General features: G+C 38.7%; 1 protein-coding gene across 1 annotated transcript in view; it reads left to right on the top strand.

Annotated features, from left to right (window-relative positions):
* LOC146667451 (glycine receptor subunit beta-like) overlaps window positions 1–17,300 on the top strand; it is a 76,695-nt gene that overhangs the window by 17,803 nt on the left and 41,592 nt on the right. The window contains exons 3-5 of the mRNA XM_085409156.1: window positions 5,334–5,440; window positions 15,831–15,898; window positions 16,321–16,547. Coding sequence (XP_085265282.1) covers window positions 5,334–5,440; window positions 15,831–15,898; window positions 16,321–16,547 — 402 coding nt within the window. The remainder of the gene's footprint in view (window positions 1–5,333; window positions 5,441–15,830; window positions 15,899–16,320; window positions 16,548–17,300) is intronic.

Below are 17,300 nucleotides of genomic sequence, written 5' to 3'. Positions count from 1 at the left end.
ATACAGTGCTAAATCACAACAACAGTCACCTCAAAGCGCTTTATATTGTAAGGTAGACCCAACAATAATATATACCAGGGGTCAGCAACCTTTAACACTGAAAGAGCCATTTGGACCTGGTTTCCACGCAAAAGAAAACACTGGGAGCCGCAAATACTTTTTGACATCTAAAATGAAGATAACACTGTATATATTGTTTTTTACCTTTATGCTTTGTTTGAACAACTAACGTGTGTTGCTTATGAAATCCATGAAGTGCTACAGAGAAAATTACATTTTATTTATGTAATTAACACATTTTGAACTCTTTAAGAAATATAACGAAAGGAAAGACACCAACATGAATTAAAATGATCCATGTAGCAAACAAAAACTGTATATGTATATATATATATACATATATATATACATATACACACACACGTGTATATGTATATATATATATATATTTTTTTTTTTTTACACATATACATACATGCATATATATATATATATATATATATATATATATATATATATATATATATATATATATATATATAATACACACAAGCCTAAGCAGATGTTCATTGGAGGTCTTATGATTATTGGGTTTTTCTCTGTATGTATTATTGTAGCATCTACCTTACTATATAAGGCACCTCGAGCTGACTGTTGTTGTGATTTCATGCTCTATGAATAAAATTGAATTGAATTGAGGTGAATTGAACTGAGTGAGTAGATCTGAGCAGATTTACAACATTAGGAAATTGCTGCGGTACTTTGTGCGAGACATATGATAAGAGAAACATTTAAATAAAAATAAAAAGTGCTAAGCAGGTTGATATATACATGAATGCAGGTGATGATCAGTGCAAAAATGGAACAGGTACAGAGAACACAATACAGGGTCATGTGTTTGAGCAAGTGGTGGGAACAGTCTTATGGTTATTGTTCATGAGTCCAACAGCAGAGGGGAAGAGACTGTTCGTATGGCAGGCAGGAGTTGGACCCAAAATGCAGGCACTCAGGCACGAGGTTTAAACACAAAGAACTCAGGGTACACAGGGTTTAAATACACTGGGAAGTAACGAGGGGAATGAGACACAGAAGGAGGGCACAGCTGGGAGAAATCAGGACTGACGAGACAAGCAAAGCAGGACGCATTCACATAAGACACGGACCTACAAAGTAAAACGGAAGTATCAAACACAGACGCGAACTTGACACGGTGGAGACAGCAACTAAAAAACACAGAGACATAAACCATAAGGCAGAGGACTCTAAGAACCGAAAGACACAGAGGGAAACTCAAACATGCAGACACAGACTTACACAGAACAGAGGGGACACAGAGAAACATGAAGGGCAAGGGATCGAAACTAGAAACCATAGAATAACTCACACAAGTACAATAATACAAAAATCACAAAGAACTAAACATGCTGGGTCAGGATACCCAGGACCCTGACAGCCTCAGGACATACATCCTCTGCTGGGCCTTCTTTATGACGGAGGGAATGGTGGGCTCCCACTTGAGGTCCTGGGTGATGATGGTACCCACAAAGCAGAATGTGTCCATAGTGGTGATGAGGGTGTCAGTCAGGATGATGGGGAGGAGTCGGGATGTTTGCTTCCTGAAGTCCACAATAATCTCCACTGTCTTCTCGGCATTCAGCACCAGGTTGTTGCGGCCTCACCAGGACACCCGAGTTCAGCCTCCATCCTGTAGGCAGACTCATCCCCGTCCGAGATGAGTCTGATAACTGTGGTGTCATCTGCAAACTTAATTATCTTGACAGGCTGGTGGTTGGAGGTGCACTAGTTGGTCTACAGGGAGAAAAGCAGAGGAGAAAGAACACAGCTCTGAGGGGAGCCGGTGCTGATTGTCTGGGAATCCGGGACATTCTTCCCCAGCCTCACATGTTGCTTCCTGTCTGTCAGGAAGTCAGTGATCCACCGGCAGATGGGATCAGGCATATTCCCTCGGAGAAGGTCTGGAATGATGGTGTTGAAGGCAGAAGCATCATCTGCAGACCTGTTTGCTCTGTATGCAAACTGCAGAGGGTCCAGGAGGGGGGCCTTGAGTGTCTTGAGATAGGAGAGAACCAGGCGCTCAAAAGACTTTATGACCAGAGCCACAGGTCTGTAGTCATTTAGACCAGTGATCCTTGGCTTCTTGGGGACAGGGACTATGGTGGAGGACTTGAAGCAGGCAGGCACATGACATGTCTGCAGTGAGGATTTGAAAATGCCAGAAAACACTGGGGGCAGCTCGTTTGCACAGTGTCTGAGAGTGGCAGGAGACACACCATCTGGGCTGGGAGCTTTACGAGCATTCAGGCTCTTAAACTGTTTCCTCACAGATACAGACAGACAACCTGTTGATGGCTAACCAACCGGACATAGTAGTGGTGGACAAGCAGAGGAAGACAGCCATAGTGCTAGATGAACCACATCCAAGATCTCTTTCCAGAACAGCGCAGTCCTAGGAACAGCAGCAATACTGCGTAGGACTCTCAAGCTCCCAAGCCTCTGATATATATGTGTGAGTGTGTGAACAAACAACATGCTTTGGTTAGCATCATGGATGTTATTTCAGTACAGATATTATGTGAGTATGGCCAGTAGAAAGAACAGAACAGATATCTGCTTGTCTGTCTGTATTGGCATACAGTGCTTCAACAGCACCTAGCATAGGAGAAAAATTGGAACAGTCTGTGACCAGGGTGTGATGGGTCTGCACTGTTGTCTTGTCGTTTCCTGACTTCAGATTTCTACAAATCCTGAATCGAGAGCAAGTACTAATGATGTTTTTTCTGCAAACCTATCTGGGCTTTTGAGAGTATTCAGGTCCATGTTGTTTTGACTGCATCACAGGACCAGTGCTTCAACTCCACATCTGTATTTAGATTCATCACAATACTTAATGAATCTGCATCCAGGATTACTATTTCATTTTGTTTTCTGTTCTGATTCTGGTTGTGATCCCTAGCCAGTGCATTGCTTGCAGATATATTTATATGCTCACACGCTCACCTCGCAGTTGTCTCTGAGGTTAATGGTAGGGCAACCAGGGCCCTGGATTTTAACCTGAGAACCCTGTGGCATTCACATCTGAGTTTGAGGAACCCACACAGTGTCGACCCTTGCAGATGGAGTTGCAGCCTCTGCCTGACTTAAAATACCTGGTGTGAAGACAATATGAATCACCCACTGTTTTGCACAGATGGTCCTCTCTATGTAGGAGAGGTTTGCTAACATGCACGACCAAGAACATTTCTCAGCCTGTCTCAGCAAAGCCACCTGCGGCAGCAGGAACTGCAAGGTTATAGATGGCTTTCTAACTAATGCTGAACTGCCAGTTAACCCTTCAGATATGTTGGCCCAGTAGGAGGCCAACTATTGCAGCAGACTTGGAAGACTTGACAGAGGAGATGCAAAGTAGCCTGTCCAGATGCACTAGGGGCTCAAGAAGGGTCAGGTCCAGGGGGGCCTAGGATCTCCCTTCTTCTGCAAGGTATCAACTGGGTTGTGGCAGTTGACTCACCCCCTCTTCCACTCACTCAGAGCAGTTCATGTGCCAGGGCCCTTGCATGTGGTGGCAGACATGTTGAGAGGGGGCCTGAGTCCTCGAGAGTGGAGACTCTGTCCTCAGGTAGTCACTTTGGAAGGGCAGAGGTCAGCCTTTTTTCATCCAGGGAGTTGACACACTGCCATCTATTCTTCTCCCTGCAGAAAAACAATGTTCCACTCAGGTGGGACAGAGTTCTCAGTTCCAAAGAGCCCCTTCAAGAGCAGAGGGACCCCCATTCTAACCCTGCATTCTGTCAAAGACTCTATCTGACTTCAACTTATCTCAGTTTATGGAGCTACAGTCACTTCCCACTGGTGGACCAGGAGGTAGCTCACTGCCAGGATGCAGTATGCTCTGTCTGGGTTTTCACAGTGTATATCACATGCACTCAGACCATTAGGACAGGGGTGGCTGTAGCTCAGATGGCAGAGCAGGTCATCCACTAATTGGAATGTTGGTGGTTTAACCCCTGACTGTTTTTTTGTCTGGTAAATACTAACCCCAAGTTGCGTCACAATGCATTAATCAGAGTATGAATGTTAGCTAGAAAGCACTTAACCCTTTAGAGCCGGTCGGAGCGGGCATGCTCTGTTTTGCGTAACTATTTTTAAATCCCGGTAGCTCTGCAGCCACGTAAGCTAGCGCAATAATTTTTTTTGCATATGAAACCGGAGGAGTTGTACTTACATCTTATGCCATCAGCTTGTCCTAGGTCACAGTTTCCTTCCACATATAGCTTTGCAAAAACAGCATAAAAAGCACTTGCAGCAACAAAAACATAATATTCCAGAAACACGCTTTGCCGATCCGATCAGCTGTTCATAACACTTCCTACGTTGGAATAGACGTCAGCGCGAACTTTTGCATGTCCGCCATTACCTGCCCATAACGGGAGGTGATGTAATTTTCGCGGAAATGTAGTTTTTTTTTACCATCAGGGCCTCAGGGCCTATACTGGTGTTTTTAAAAGTTATCTTTGACTTTATGACTTTCTGTGTCTTTTCTGGGAAGCTTAGGACTCATATTGCACTGCTGGAAATAGTTTATTTTGATGCATATGCTGCTTTTTTGCAAATTTGCAGTATAATATTTATTTTCGTTTTTCCTGCAGTATATAAAAATTGGTGTATTTCAAAAATAAAACTATGAAGACACTCAAAATAAATTTCCTGTGGTAGGAAACTATTTTGTGCAACTTTTTTGTATTTACAGTTTTGAGGGATAAGCCTCTCAAATTTCTCTAACTAGAAATATATGTTAAAAAAGCAAAAATGATTTTAAATTTTTTTGTAGTTTATTGCACTTTTTTGCAATTTATGTAATTACTATGCACTTAATGAATACATATTATTAAAATCTGGGCTATAATTGTTGTATTGATGTATAGCAACTTGAAATGCTCCCAAAAATGGCACCACACCATGTAAAAATATAATATAAGCTCTGGCGGACTTGGTTCTGTGGTAGGTCTTAAAGGGTTAAGCACAGAAAAAGTACTTGTCTGAATCGATGAGTGAACGTGTTATATGTAACTTTAAAATACTGAACCGGGTGGTCCTCAGCTTACAGATTACAAGGACACTGAATTAGCCGGAGCACTATCAGCCGCTGCCTGCTTGTGGCACCCCCAGAAGTATGAAGTCATATGTATCCATCAAGAAACCATCATTTCTAACACTTTTAGTATTTTAGATTTAAATTATTTTATTTACATTACTTTTATCTGTCATCTGCTCAAATCATATTAATTATTGTCCAATATCATCCTCTTTAACAGGCAGTTGTCTCCAGAAGATTTGGCACAGGTTCCAGCTAACTCTACCTCCAACATTTTGAATCGTCTGATGGTCAGTTATGACCCAAGAATAAGACCTAACTTTCAAGGTAAAGTTCCAGTGTATACAACCACCATGCAGAATTACATTTGTCTTTTCATCAAGTCAAAACACATTTCCCAAAATACATGCAAAGTCTGCACTCATGACTTTTGTTTAAAGACAGACTTTGGTTTAATATGTTGAACACTGACATTCCTGACATAAAACACATGCATAATACATACCATAAATCTTTTCAACATTCTATTGCAGATGTGCATGGTGACATTGGTCAAATCCTATCAATCCCACCTGTTAATGATAGCTCCTCTATTGATTGTGGCACGATTGTATAAGCCTCTATTATAGTAAATTTGAATCATGCTTTTCCTTCCATATATGAAAAGTGTAGGGATTTCAAACAGTTTGTCAGTACAGACAGTGTCCCATTGTTTAATACCATATATTGATTATAAAATGATTATTAAATGGGATACCTTTAGCTAAAGGACCCCATTTTTCAAACAGGTATCATGAAAAGAAAGCTGAATGCAGACTGGACAGAATCTGGAAAGTATGTTAAATATATGATAAGTAACACATACAAATCTATCGTTATAAATCTCTTTATGAAAGTTCAGGTAAATACTTTACATTTTTTGACTCTCTTATGTCTGATAACTACCATTAGTGTGATTTATGTCTTATGATATGCCATAAAATAATCATGAATTTGAGTGAATTTTGTTTGTATATATTCTTCATTTATTTATTCACTGATATGACACATTGAGATTTAAAACTATTTTTTGAAGAGAAACGTGAGCAAGAGGGCAGCAGAGGTTACAACAGATTATAGCACCTAACAACATAACAAGTAAAAAACACAAATCCTAGCTTTCAAAATACAGGGTGGGCCATTTATATGGATACACGGTAATAACATGGGAATGGTTGGTGATATTAAAGTCCTGTTTGTGGCACATTAGTATATGTGAGGGGGCAAACTCCTCAAGATGGATGGTGACCATGGTGGCCATTTAGAAGTCGGCCATCTTGGATACAACTTTTGTTTTCTCAATAGGAACAGGGCCATGTGACACATCATAGTTATTGGTAATGTCACAAGAAAAACAATGGTGTGCTTGTTTTCAACGTAACTTTATTCTTTCATGAGTTATTTACAAGTTTCTGACCACTTATAAAATGTGTTCAATGTGCTGCCCATTGTGTTGGATTGTCAATGCAACCCTCTTCTCCCACTCTTCAAACACTGATAGCAACACCGCAGGAGAAATGCCAGCACAGCCATCCAGTATCCGTAGTTTCAGGTGCTGCACATCTCGTATCTTCACACCATAGACAATTGCCTTCAGATGACCCCAAAGATAAAAGTCTAAGGGAGTCAGATCGGGAGACCTTGGGGGCTTTTCAACTGGCCCACGACGACCAATCCACTTTCCAGGAAACTGTTCATCTAGGAATGCTCGGACCTGGCACCCATAATGTGGTGGTGCACCATCTTGCTGGAAAAACTCAGGGAACGTGCCAGCTTCAGTGCATAAAGAGGGAAACACATCATCATGTAGCAATTTCAAATATCCAGTGGCCTTGAGGTTTCCATTGATGAAGAATGGACCCACTATCGTTGTACCCCATATACCACACCAAACCATCACTTTTGTTGTTCCAACAGTCTTGGAGGATCCATCCAATGTGGGTTAGTATCAGACCAATAGCGGTGGTTTTGTTTGTTAACTTCACCATTTACATAAAAGTTTGTCTCATCACTGAACAAAATCTTCTGCGTGATCTGAGGGTCCTGTTCCAATTTTTGATTTACCCATTCTGCAGATTCTGTGCGCCGATCTGGTTTGTAAGGGTGCCATTTGTGAGTAGCCAATATCCGCCGAAACGATGTTTGACTAATGCCACTCTCCAGTGACGTGCGGCGAGTGCTACGCTGTGGGCTCTTGCTGAATGAAGCTAGGACAGCCACTGATGTTTCTTCATTAGTGACATTTTTCTTGCGTCCACATTTTGGCAAATCCAACACTGAACCAGTTTCACGAAACTTAGCAAGCAGTTTGCTAACTGTAGCATGGGAGATGGGTGGTCTCGTAGGGTGTCTTGCATTGAAATCTGCTGCAATGACCCGGTTACTGCGTTCACCAGATATCAACACAATTTAGATTCGCTCCTCATGTGTTAACCTCTTCAACATGTCAATGGCTGTGAACAAAGAGAAACTTGTAAATAACTCATGAAAGAATAAAGTTAAGTTGAAACCAAGCACACCATTGTTTTTCTTGTGCCATTACCAATAAGTTTGATGTGTCACATGGCCCTCTTCCTATTGAAAAAACAAAAGTTGTATCGAAGATGGCCGACTTCTAAATGGCCACCATGGTCACCACCAGAGATGGGCAGTAACGCGTTACTTGTAACGCGTTACTGTAATCTGATTACTTTTTTCAAGTAACGAGTAAAGTAAGGGATTACTATTGCAAAAACGGTAATTAGATTACCGTTACTTTCCCGTAGGAACGCTGCGTTACTGCGTTACTAAAACCGTGATTCTTTGCGAGAATGTCTCACAACAGTGATGTAAGCGAGTGCGCCGTTAGTGACAACAGCTGTGTGCAGATCAACAATGGATCACATATCGATTGTGGGAGAGAGTATGAGCATGCAGCGTTTAAAGCGTGGAAGTACTGACCTTACTTTGAGTTTGATTCCATAAAAAGTGACAAAAACATTAGCGTCCATCGTGCGTGGGATGAAAACTTCTTTTTACAGCGAAAAAAAACCCCCTAAACTTCCAAGCAAGCACCGAGTGCGCAACGACGTAATGGGAAATTCACAGAGAAACTCGCGGATTCTTCAACTGACCGCGGCACACCTGCACCAGGGTAAACCTCCGCCTACCGCAGTCCTGCTTTACAGGTGAAAATAGAGCAACAGGACCACTGAGTCTTTGACTTTATTTATTTTCTGCTGTGTTTTACTTGCATCTATTTGAAAGAGTGAGTGTAAACACAAAAAATATTTTATTTTATGTGCTGGAATGTGTAGAAAATAGGTTTAAATGTTAAACTAATTTATTCAAGTCAGAGAATGTTGCATATAATTAAATTTTTGCTTGATGCATAAAGTTAAAAGATTAAAACTGATAAAACAAGTTTTAAAAAGAGACTTTTCCATTTGATTACATTTTGTATGATGGATTATGTAGAAAAAGTAGAATTGGGCTGAAAGATCTATCGCTTTATCACCTCTTCAGGTTGTAAATCGTGTTTTTAAAAAGTAACTAAGTAACTAAGTAATTAATTACTTTTGAAAATAAGTAATCAGTAAAGTAACGGGATTACTTTTTGGGGGAAGTAATAAGTAATTAGTTACTGATTACTTTTTTCAAGTAACTTGACCAACACTGGTCACCACCCATCTTGAGGAGTTTGCCCCCTCACATATACTAATGTGCCACAAACAGGACTTTAATATCACCAACCATTCCCATGTTATTACCGTGTATCCATATAAATGGCCCACCCTGTATATTAAAAAACAAAGCAGAAAAAAAGTTGGATATGAAATTTACCATTGAACTTAAATTGTTATGATGTCCAACAGTTCTGTGAAAAAAAGTTTTACTTTAATTTATAGGAAAAAGTCAATTTTTTTCCAGTCCATTTTTTTTAAATTATTATTTTATTTTATTCATTTTTTTCTTTATCTTTTTATGTTCTGTTTTGTTGATACTTTCTATCTCCCCTGTATAATGTTTAAAAAAACCATAAAAATAAAGTATCAAAAAAAGAAAAAAGTTCAACACTTTCAACTATTCATAGTGCAAACATCTTTCAGCTTTTTCCTATAGGGGTCACCACTGCAGATCATCTTGCATTTTATCCTATCTCTGCATCTTCCTCTGTCACATCAGCCCTCTGTATGTATCCATGAGCCTCCTCTGAGGTCTCTTTCTTTTGTTCCTTCCTTCCATCCACTATCTCTTCTCTGTACATGCCCAAACCATGTCAGCCTTGTCTTGATGCATGCTCAATCAGGCAAGTAAATCCCAAAAAGTTGATTCTGTTCACATGGGCATGGATTTTTCAGTGGGAGAAACATTTCATCATTCATCCAACTGACTTCTTCAATCTCAGCTGACTGCAGGTTTCCAACCTTATAAACAGTACATTTGCACAATGACTGAAACTACCACCACTGGCAAACAATGGGCTTTGAGGTCAGTTTCTTCATTAATATGGAAATTGTCATGACCATTGATCAAAGACCACTGATCAATGGCCATGAGTACCATTCACAGAGAGTTGGGGAATGGCTGCAATCACAGCATTGTGAGATGGTGACAGATGTACCCTTTGACCCCCTCCTCGATTCAGAGATGGTGTAGCCACATTGCCACAGGTGTATAAAATCAACCACCAAACACCATTACTAGCAATAAGGAATGCATTTTCAGAGTGGGAGAAAATGAAATAGTGGCTAAAAAGAAAATCCTTGCTCGAGTGACAGCTTTCCTATCAGGCACTGTAATTCAAGCACTCACTGAAAAGGGGTGGGGGTAGGGAGAGCGAATGTCCTGTCACTGCTATGAGTAAGTCTACCCTTTGAAAGCCACTACTGATAAAGACACGAGCCAGTGAAGAATGCAGGATATGACTTTAACATTAGCAGCTCTGTTCGTGCAAGCAAATCATTAAATAGGGCCAGAAAAGGAGGGAGGCTAAAGACAAGCTTTGAAAGATGGATACAGAAAAGAAGAGATGCTATCAAACTACTTATACTTAAAGTACTCTAGAATATGTGTATGCATTGCTAGCTGTTCAACAGTATTTACAGCCTGGCAATTTCTGCTCTAGTTATCTAGATATGACATTGCTCACGAGATTGTTTTACTGTTTTTTTGGCAGTAAAATATTATACTGATAATGGATAGAGTTGGGCAGGTCAGTGGGAGGAATATACATGTTTCTTGCTGAGTTGTGTCTTTTGGTAGACAGCATGTAGAAAATGTTTTTTGTGATCTGGGTGGGGTGGGCAAGACAGTGAAACATAAGCAAAGAGAAGGAAGGCTTTAGCTGTTTTATAACTAGTTTCATAACTTCCTTGATCTTCTGTTGAATAAAGTCATATGTCAATATGGCACCGTCAGTGGAGGAAGAAAAGGTTATCGTCTTTCAGTCCAATCAGCATTCTCTACACACCAACAACATCTTGACAAGTATCATCTTATGCAAATTTTATATAGATTTTTCAATCTAAATTTCATTAAATGTAAAGAAAGACTTTTGCCATGAAGATGAATTTCAAAGTCTTCAAAAGAAAAATCCCAAAACACAGCTTGCTCTGTCATTTTGATGTCGCCTGTCATCATTTACACAACACTAATACAATGATTAAGGCCAACTGAACAATCACAATTCTTCTATTGATATGCATCAAAACATCCCACCTTAAAAGTTGCTTCTGAGTGAATGCATACTTACTGAAATGTAAATTTTCTGCGGAGGAGTTCACATGGTCACAAAAAACAGGCAGTTGTGTTTGCATGGATCCTCATACTAATCGTCTTATGATGATAATTTACGTCACTGGAACTCAAGCGGACCTTAGTGGAGACAGAAAGTATAATCCCTAATTTAGTCTGACAGCAGGATGATATATTGAGATGATATAATACTATAAGACTTTTGAGTCCTCATTAATACAAGCGCTATATAGTAAGGAATCACAATAATTCAGTAAGAAACAAATGCATGAACTAATTTGTCAGCATCACGGAGTCAGGATATTTCTAAATTTAGTGATGATTAAGTGAAAGAAGGCAGTCAGGGCCATTTGTTTAACATGGTCCCATCAATGTTTCTTATGGCAGTCAAAGTCTATAGAGTGATTTCTAAATAATAACATAAAACACCACAGAATTCTTGCTTCTGATGGAAAGATCAGTAGGATTATTTTTGTTGTGTTGTTTCTTCCATTAAATTTTACTTGGTTTTTTGATATTTTAGATTGAACAGTATGAGTCAAATCAAGTAAAATAGTGTGGGTTTTTTTTTTAATTAATTTATTTATTTATCTATCAATGGGACAGTGGTGACCAGAGATGGGTAATCCGATTACTTTTTTCAAGTAAGGGATTATCATTGCAAAAAAGGTAATTAGATTACTGTTACTTTCCCGTAAGCACGCTGCGTTACTGCGTTACTAAAACCGTGATTTTTTTGCGAGAGTGTCTCATGTCAATGAGGTAAGCGAGTGCAACGTTCGTGGCAACAGCTGTGTGCAGATCAAAAATGGATAATATAACAAGAGCGGGAGAGAGTATGAGTGTGCAACATTTAAAGTGTGGAAGTACTGACCTTACTTTGAGTTTGATTCCGTAAAAAGTGACAAAAACATTAGCGTCCGCTGCTCACTGCGTGGGAAGAAAACTTCTTTTTACAGCGAAAAAAACCCCTAAACTTCCAAGCAAGCACCAAATACGCTGCCACTGGAATGTGAAATTCACAGAGAAACTGCCGTATCATTCCACTGACCGCTGCGGCCTCCGCCTGCCCCACTCCTGCTATACAGGTGAAAATAGAGCAACAGGACCGCTCAGTCTTTGATTTTATTTATTTTACATGCATCTATTTGAAAGAGTGAGGGTAAACACAAAAAATGATTTTATTTTATATGCTGGAATATGCAGAAAATAGGTTTAAATGTTAAACAAATTTCTTCCAGTCAGAGAATGTTGCTTATAATGTTTGCTTGATGCATAAAGTTAAAAGATTAAAACTAATAAAACAATTTTTAAAATGAGATATTTTTATTTGATTACATTTTATATGAAGGATTATGCAGAAAAAGTAGAATTGGGCTGAAAGATCTATTGCTTTATCACCTATTTAGGGTGTCAATCATGTTTTTAAAAGTAACTAATTACTTTTGAAAATAAGTAATCAGTAAAGTAATGGGATTATTTTTGGGGGGAGGTAATCAGTAATTAGTTACTGATTACTCTTTTCAAGTAACTTGACCAACACTGGTGGTGACAGAGTTAATGGGAGGGAGCCTTGTTCAACATACACTTAAAAACCAGCCACAGGTTGCTCTGGAATGTTTTGCTCTGTTTCTTTAGTGGAAATGGTTAATCAGAATAACAGTGAGTTACTAAAGATTTGCAGATTAGGTTTTTGCAGGGATATTATTTGTGGTCTAATAACTGATGGGCTGACATATGCCAACTAATGCAATAATACTAAAAGTGATCATTATAACACTATAGTACTAAGTACTACATATACCTCTCACGTATTACTTACTGCACAGGGAGATGGGTGTTTTCAAACACAATTTTTAGTGAAAAAGTTTATTGGTTTATAATACAAATAGTTTCATATGAGTACATTAGTATGCACAAGTGTACATGTCCATCATAATTGCTATTGTTAAGTCTGCCAATTTCATTAAATACATGTGGGTTGTGTTTTGTTTGCTTCTCCCCCTGAGAATGATAACCTAATTTTTATCTTTTAAGTTAAAGAGGTAAAAGTGTGACTGAGATTGTGCAAGAGATTAGTACAAATTGCATGAACAAATAATACACACACACACACACACACACACACACACACACACACACACACACACATATATATATATATATATATATATACATACATACATACATGCATACATACTAGGGCTGCACGATTAATCGTTAGAAAATCGCGATCTCGATTCATACTTATGTGCGATCTCATTTCCAAATGACAACGATTAAAAAATAAAAAAAAAAAGACGACGACGACGATTGTACCGCATTTTGATCCGGGACGTACTCTGCATGAAAACAAGCGCTCACTCTTCCTGCTCAACAAATGACAAGGACGGAGCCTTATACCACGTGACACAGAAGCTGTGCCGTGTGATGCTAAAATTAGCAGGAAAAAACAACGGAGAGCACGTCAGGGATGACGAGAAAGTGACAGGAGAAAATCCGTCCCGGTCAACCACCCAAACATCAATAACGGGAACCTTATACAGCGCTTCCCTATACCCGTCGAACTCCCGCAGGCACAAAGAAATTACGGAGGCTATCACTTATCACCTGACCAACGATATGGCTCCCATCAACACTGTGCAAAACGAGGGATTTAGGAAAATGATCAACACCCTAGACAACACCTCAGAGTCCTCTTCTTCTTGAGGACTCTGAGGAAGAACCACCTGTCCTCAGACATCCTGGTGAACTTCTATCGCTGCACCATCGAGAGCATCCTGACCAACTGTATAACAGTCTGGTACGGGAACTGCTCTGCCTCGGACCGGAAGGCGTTGCAGAGGGTCGTGAAAACTGCCCAGCGCATCGCCGGAGCACCACTTCATGCCATAAAAGACATCTACAGGAAGCGGTGTCTGAAAAGGGCTGGGAAAATCATCAAAGACACCAGTCACCCATCACATGGACTCTTCACCCTCCTGCCCTCTGGGAGGCGCTACAGGAGCCTCCGGACTAAGACCACCAGGTACCGGAACAGCTTCTTCCCCACAGCTGTCAGACTCCTGAACTCTGCCTCCTGACATCTGACCCACGTTAACACATGGACTGGACATACACACACCCACAATGGACAACTGTACCCTCAAACACACAATAATAATATGGACTGAACCACCACTCACAACCACTAGCACTTTATATAGCCTCTGTAGGAATTATATCTCACTTATCTTAACTGCACTACTGTATAGCTCTGTGTAAATAATCATTCTGTACATTCGATAATTTTTAACCCTACAACTGTTTACAACTTGCATAGTTCCCATTTCTGTATAGCTGTATATCCCAAATTCTGTAAAGTTATTTATTTCATATTCTGTATAGTTTTTCATATTTATATCCTGTTCATAGCCTGTACATAGCTTGTACTCACTACAGCCTGTACATACTTATAGTTATAAAATATTCACAACATACTTCATACCGTGTACATTATAACATACCATAATAGACCCATTTCTGTAATATATTTACATATCTATATTATTGCTAATATATATTGTAATATATCTATATCACTAAAGCACTTCTGGATGGATGCAAACTGCATTTCGTTGCCCTGTACCTGCAATGACAATAAAGATGAATTCTATTCTATTCTATTCTAAACGCTACACAGTGCCGTCCCGCAACTATTTTTCTATTGTTGCACTACCTGCTCTATACACGCAGTGTCGAGCAACGGTGGAGACGGAATTTCAAGCAGTACAACATTTTGCGGCAACAACAAAATGTGAGACATTTGTTGTTTTTATGTTTATTTGTTGTTTTTATGTTCAGTCTCAACTGTTACGAAGTTGATGTGCAGTTAATAAGTGCAATAAATATTTATACTGGAAAAGAAAATCGTGATCTCAATTCTAAGCCAAAAAATCGTGATTCTCATTTTATGCAAAATCGTGCAGCCCTAATACATACATATATATACACAGACACTCATGCAGTGCAGAGAAATATTATAGAGAAATTATAGGTCACTTAAGACTTTATACACAATATAACAGTTTAAATAAATCTAGAGAATTAGTGAAAATATTAAGCTGCAACCTAACAGAAAAAATGAAGGACATGCTCATAAGTCTCATAATGCTAAATGAAAAAATTTGTTCTACCACTCTCAGAAACCAGATCCCAAACAACATCTGTTTGAGATACATGTGAAAGCTTGTGTACAAGAATATTATTTTTCTATGAATTGTATGCATTTATTGGATTGGATTGAAATGGCTACATGAAGAACTGTTTACTGGAAATAGTTTTGGTGTAGTTTAGCAGTATAAAATGTCTGAATTGTCAAACTGACTTCATTTATTTTTAAATTTTCATTTTTTAATGGGTGAAGAGGTTTACAATGAAAGCTTTCATATCAATGTGAAATTCAGTTCAGTTTTATTTATTTAGCACCAAATCAAAACAGTGGCCTCAATGGGCTTTATATTATAAGGCAAAGACTTCACAATAATACTGAGGCTTTTTTTTTTTTTTTTTTTAAAGTGTCACCACAATTGAGTGAAAGGGGTGTGCTTGTAGTAGAAAATAGATAAGCCCAAAGGGAAGGAGGAGGGACTGTTAGCTGACAGCTGGCTGGGTATTTATTGCTGTGCTGTGTCTTCTTATTTCAAAAAAGGCTGAATCTTATGTAAAATTCCAGTGTAGGTGTACTGTTTGGTACCAATGCAAAAGACAAAAAAATCATTTTTTAAAGTTATAAAAATGCACAGTTTTTTTGTTTTGTTTTGTGTTTACCTGTGTTTGCATGATCACATGGGGTAACTTGCTGACCAGTAAAAGCATGTTTACTAATTTATTCAGTATGCACTCCCTTCTTTTAGAATCATCTTACTTTATATTGCTTTGTGTCCTTGTGTCTATATCTCAGGTATCCCAGTTGAGTCCAGAGTGAACATCTTCATTAACAGCTTTGGGTCTATCCAGGAGACGACTATGGTAATACAGCTACAAACAATGCATATTAGATTAATGGAATTTGGCTCAAACTACTAAATGTTGGAGAGATGCAGATAAGATAAAGATGCAGATTGTATATTTTTACAAATACGCATTGCATTAATGATAGTCATTCACTGTATTCTGTTAAATGAATGAATCACCATAACTACATTAGTATTATTAATACTGAAGAATTGAGCAGACACTTGCTACATGTTACTGTTTTAGCCTGACTCAGGATACAGCTGTTTATTGGCAACATATGGAAAAAAATAGGATTGCACAAGTATGACCAGACTTAAGAAAAATAGCAGAATAAAAAAAAGAAAAGTTTCACAATATGTTTCATTTTAAATATTAGCCCTAACAAGTAGGAGTTGATGTAGTGCAAATTATTAATACAATATTTGTCTTTGCAGGACTACAGAGTAAATATATTTCTTCGACAAAGATGGAATGACCCTCGTCTACAGCTTCCTACAGATTATAAGAGTGAAGCACTAACTGTTGATCCCAAAATGTTCCAGTGTTTATGGAAACCAGATCTTTTCTTTGCAAATGAAAAAAATGCAAACTTTCATGATGTCACACAAGACAATATACTGCTCTTCATCTTCAGGAATGGAGACGTCCTGATCAGCATGAGGTGTGCTTTTAAATCTGTTTTAATCAATCTATGGGACCCATAATCCATTTTTTGCCTCATTCTTTTTAAACAATGAATACCTTTTAATATTCTGAAGAAAATAACTTCTGAATGGATTGCCATGAATTGGACAATCACTGTGATTATCCTGTCATGACTTATGTTTAAGAAATCACATTTTGGTCTCTTAAAAAAAGTGAGTGATTCTCATGAGCCTCAGCCATACATATTTAGCCCTACAAAAAGTTAACATGTTAGTATGGTGCATGAAAAGGTGGCTTGTAGTGTGTAAATCAAGAGGGTGCAAACACTTAAGGGGAGCAAGAAAGCTTTGTTTCTCTTGAAAGCTCTCATGAGTACCCGTTCGTTGTACACCCAAAGTGACCTGGAACAGTGTCATAGAAGTCATTAATACATGCAGAACTAATCAGTTGTCTGGAAAATAAAGTTATAATTTTCAGAAAAGCCCACTGACCTCAGTTTGTAGCAGAGTCTGCAGACTTTAGAGACAGTTTAAAGTTTTTGTCTTTCTCTGAGGGTCATGGAGAAATTATTGATTCATAGAAGTGACTTTAATCTTGTCTTTTTTTCAGTGACTCTAAGCTGTTTTTAGAAAAAATTGGTTAACTTTTAGGTATTATATGGTGATATATCAACAAAGAAAAGGCCTATGTGCTCAGGGAGCACATAAGCCTTTTCTTTGTTGAGCTTATATGAAATGTTAGGCAGACCTAGTTTTGAATTCTGTTTTTA

Source organism: Rhamphochromis longiceps, linkage group LG6, assembly GCF_057381845.1.
Source record: "Rhamphochromis longiceps isolate RC_006_pf linkage group LG6, R_longiceps_female_GT1.1, whole genome shotgun sequence".
Classification (NCBI taxonomy): domain Eukaryota; kingdom Metazoa; phylum Chordata; class Actinopteri; order Cichliformes; family Cichlidae; genus Rhamphochromis; species Rhamphochromis longiceps.
The sequence above is the reverse complement of the archived record's forward strand: the minus strand, read 5'-3'. Positions and strand labels throughout refer to the sequence as shown.